Source organism: Dreissena polymorpha, chromosome 1 (genome assembly GCF_020536995.1).
Source record: "Dreissena polymorpha isolate Duluth1 chromosome 1, UMN_Dpol_1.0, whole genome shotgun sequence".
Lineage (NCBI taxonomy): Eukaryota > Metazoa > Mollusca > Bivalvia > Myida > Dreissenidae > Dreissena > Dreissena polymorpha.
The window spans coordinates 38,385,140-38,389,558 of NC_068355.1; the positions used below are offsets into that span (position 1 = coordinate 38,385,140).

General features: G+C 34.3%; 1 protein-coding gene across 1 annotated transcript; it reads right to left on the reverse strand.

Moving 5' to 3' along the window:
• Positions 1 to 644: 644 nt before the first annotated feature.
• On the reverse strand, positions 645 to 4,148 carry LOC127865041 (glutathione S-transferase 1-like). Its single transcript, XM_052404922.1, has 5 exons — positions 3,844 to 4,148; positions 2,578 to 2,670; positions 2,235 to 2,353; positions 1,539 to 1,649; positions 645 to 1,054 (listed from the first exon to the last, which is right to left on the reverse strand). Exons 1-5 carry the CDS (start codon positions 3,974 to 3,976, stop codon positions 878 to 880), a joined length of 633 nt encoding a protein of 210 aa, XP_052260882.1. The 5' UTR covers positions 3,977 to 4,148; the 3' UTR covers positions 645 to 877.
• Positions 4,149 to 4,419: the final 271 nt, after the last annotated feature.

Sequence of the window (4,419 nt, forward strand, 5' to 3'; positions counted from 1 at the left end):
TCTTCGTCATTTCATCCGCTAAATTGGATTCTTTAAAATGGTCAATTTTCAAAAATAAATCTAGAAGAAAACTTTGTTGCGAACGTCGCCCAGCTCATAAGTAAAATTTCACCAAACAGACAGGACTGGGAACAGCTTGGTTATTTGGTACAACGATTACCAGGCCATCCGTTGATTTACGAGTTCAAATCCTCAAATGTAAAGTGTTAGTGAGTTGACTTTTCAATAAGAATATTTCACACACACACACACACACACACACACACACACACACACACACACACACACACACACACACACACACACACACACACACACACACACACACACACACACACACACACACACACACACACACACACACACACACACACACACACACACACACACACACACACACACACACACACACACACACACACACACACACACACACACACACACACACACACACACACACACACACACACACACACACACACACACACACACACACACACACACACACACACACACACACACACACACACACACACACACACACACACACACACACACACACACACACACACACACACACACACACACACACAAACAAGCTACTAACGACTTAAAATCCAAACAAAACATCACCAAACAAAGCATACTCTTTCCAAAATTTATTTAGCTTTCACTTGCGGTTTGTGAAGTAGGCATTTAAAGTTATTTCACCAACCGTACTCAGAAAATAAATAACAAAAGTCAATGAAAATGGGACTAACGGAAAATATGTAACCATAGTGACAATTCTGTTCTTGCTTTGTGTAAACAATTCTAAAACGCTTATAATGCACACATTTGCTGAGTTCTGGTTGATTGCACCTTTGCTTATTACACATTACATGACTGTTTCTGGTCTTTCTTTCACCCATTTTGCGATGTTTGGAAGTGTTTCCACTCGCTTGTAATGATCCTCCAAAAGGGTTCTCCCATCGAATAGGTCCACTCCGAATTTACCGAACCATTGACGAAATCCGAACATGGAGTTGTAAAGGAGTAAGTCTGCTACACTAACCTATAAATTATTGATTTAAATCAATTAAGTGACCACACATTAGTTTTTTAGTTTTATCTTATTGCCAACTGAACAATGTTAGATGGGTCACATTGTTTCTTAACATATTTATTGATTCAAACTGCTTTTTCAATTTGTGTTCCAATTATATGATGTTTAACACGACGATTATTTTTCAACAAGCAAAGGAAACGTTGCTTAGGATTTATCTTGTTTTTCAGATATATTTCGTGATATATATATATTGATAGAATATTTTATTTGTTTACTTCCAAATAAATGTTAATATCGATATGCGTAAAATGTGTTATTAGAATAACTGTGTTTGTATCTTCATCAATATGACACATTGCAAGAACCATATGACTTTACTTTTAATGTCATACTTTGCGGTTTAAGATCAAAACTTGTATGGTGGGGATTAATGACATTTAACATGGCCATAGCTATCTTCGTGTATTTTCTCATCATATTGAATACTTACTTTCGATCCAACGTAAAATCCACTCCCCCCATTGTTCTCCTTCAGTCTTTTCTCAATAAGATTAAGATAAACTGGAGCAGCATCCGTCTGCAAGGCTTTCACAAGTTCAAGCTGTAAATATACGCGTTTTCGACTGAATTCAGATATTTTAACCTACGATGCAGAAATCTTCATACGTTAATATGTCTTGTGTTTATTGTTTTTAATTCGTTCGGTGTGGTGTGATTTTGACATTTTATATATTTTATGGAAAAAACAACAGGATTATATTTTATGGTGATTTACTGGAACTATTGGCGGTGTCTTTATAACAGTTCGCTTACATAAGATGTATACATCACGTGTTATATAGTATCCTGAAATAACGACAATATCATTCTTGCACTACATTATATGAAAGTAAAATTGAAATCAGCCACATATAACATAAGAAATAGCTTACAATTTCTTTTTTTTTAATAGATTTTGCATCTGGACTCAAATAGCTATAATTTATTGTTGTGTTTTTGTGGACAATGCTATCGTTTCATGCAACTGTTCCGGTTATTATTTTATCACTATATTATAAAGTATGGGAAAATAAATAATAATTCTTACTTTTAAATATGAACTATAATTGAACTATAAGACTTATTCTGACGTCACAGTAATAAGTGTACATCATTATATGATAAGTGATACTTGTAGCCAACTAACCTTTTTTGTTTCGTCTTGTTCGTAGTAGATTTTCGTAGCGTGCTTACTCGATATTTCTGCAAACAGCTCCATCAGCTCGTCAATCAATAATTCCTCCATATTGTTTGTTCCAAACAGGTCTAAAACATACAGTCTGAATGTTTATGTGGTTGTTAACAAACATACGGTCAGAAAGTTTGTATGTTATAAACACGTTATATTTTAAAAGGGAAAACACGAAATAAGGTCGTATATATAGTTATATGAGCGTACATGATGCGTATTATTGTTCTATTAACAATCTATCATTGCGTTTAAGTCGAACAAATACTAGTGATGTTAACACAGTTTGGAATAATCATACCGAACTCCTTTGCCAGGTATCGCGCTATGGCCATACTTTGACAAATCTTTTGACCGCCAACTTCCAATACTGGCATTGCGCCGATCGGCATCTCTGTAAGATGCAATCAACAAATGGGCTTGAAATCAATTTGCAAGTCGGTTTGTCGTATAAATGTTAAGGCTTATTTCTGCAAAATCGTCATGGCGTATTTCGTCGCTGTTCTTCGAAAACCGTGTAATTTTTTACAACTTTTCAATAGGCAAAAAAAAAAACATTTTTAAAATATAATAATTCAGATAGTCTAAAAAAGGAACCAAATATTAAAGAGAAAACTGCAAAAGTCCATTTTTTGAATTAAAATGACAACAACAGGCTTTTATATTTTCATAAATAAAAAGTATGCCCATTTTGATTAAGACTATCTAAATTAATATATTTTAAAACTTCAAAAAATATTTAAAAAATGTATTTTGAAAAGTTGGAAAAATTGACTTACGCAGTTTTTGCAGAAACAATTAGTGCACCAATGAGTGTTCAGGATTTTCTCACGTGCTCATAACTATGCCTTCCAATTGGATATGAAATTCAGTATTTTCGCAGAAAATGACCCGTGAACCCGCCGTCCTTATAAAAACAAATAACAATTTGCGCCAAATTTGACTTACGTGGTTTTCGAAGAACAGCGACGATTTGTGGATTTGAAGAATGTCGCACGAAGGAACGACAAAGATAGACATTAGAACGAAATTAATGGTTCACGTTTATGTCGTTTTGGCGGTAATAAGGGACTTTCAACCCCGCCAGAACAACAAAACGAGCGCCAATAACGACGTGTGTCGCCATGTTTGTAGTACAGACGTTTTCCGGTGTTGGAGTCACACCCGGAGACTAGCCGTAACAATATGTCAGAAATCAGCCACCATATATCAATGCCGCTTGTAAACACTGTTTTGTATTTGTATTGATATGTGTTTCTTAAACAGCACGCTTGAGTTTTAATATGGAATCATTGAACACAATCCTATCAAAGAATGTCGTACCATATATAGAATATTAAAAAGCATTTCCATTTAAAAGAAACACGTTATATTATGCGCGTGTTTCGTCCTTAACGCCTGTAATCACATATGTCCAATCACTCAACGTGTTAGTATTTTTAAACCGTTTAGAACTAAGACTTAATAATGTGAACAACGATAACAATTCAATAAGTATTTATTTAGCTTCATGTGGTACTTTAAGTGCAAAAGATGAATAAACTTAAGTTAAGGTAAATTAAAATACCTGGTTTGTGGTGTGGCCATTCATCACGACTATATCTGATGTCCTCGAACTCAACACCGGCCTGTTTAAAAATCAAACGAGCCAGCTCGGCAGCCCCTCTGGCCTCGAAATAATACAGCTTGTACGATGTCATTTTGCCGAATGTATATATGTTTAGTCAATCCAAAAACAAATAGATATAAAATTATCTAAAATGTAGTCTTATTTCAAACGCCCCTAAATATACCGATACCAAATTAAATGCATCCCGGTTTAAAGTGTGTAACCGTTCTATAAAATGTCCCTGTTGGATGCGATACTTTTATATTGTAGTATTGTTGATAACATGAATTACATTATGAAGATTAGATTGTGATACGTTTTGGTCTTTATCATCTTCATGATATAAATAGTGTGTCAATAATTTACGGCATCATATGAAAAATATATGCGCGTCACTTGTGTTATTAAGGTACATAATATATGCGCGTTACTTTTGCTATTAAGGTACATAATCTAGTGAAAGAGTAACAGTTGTAATACTATTTCTTCATGATTTCACATTCTTATTCTTTTAATAATAACTATATCTATTGT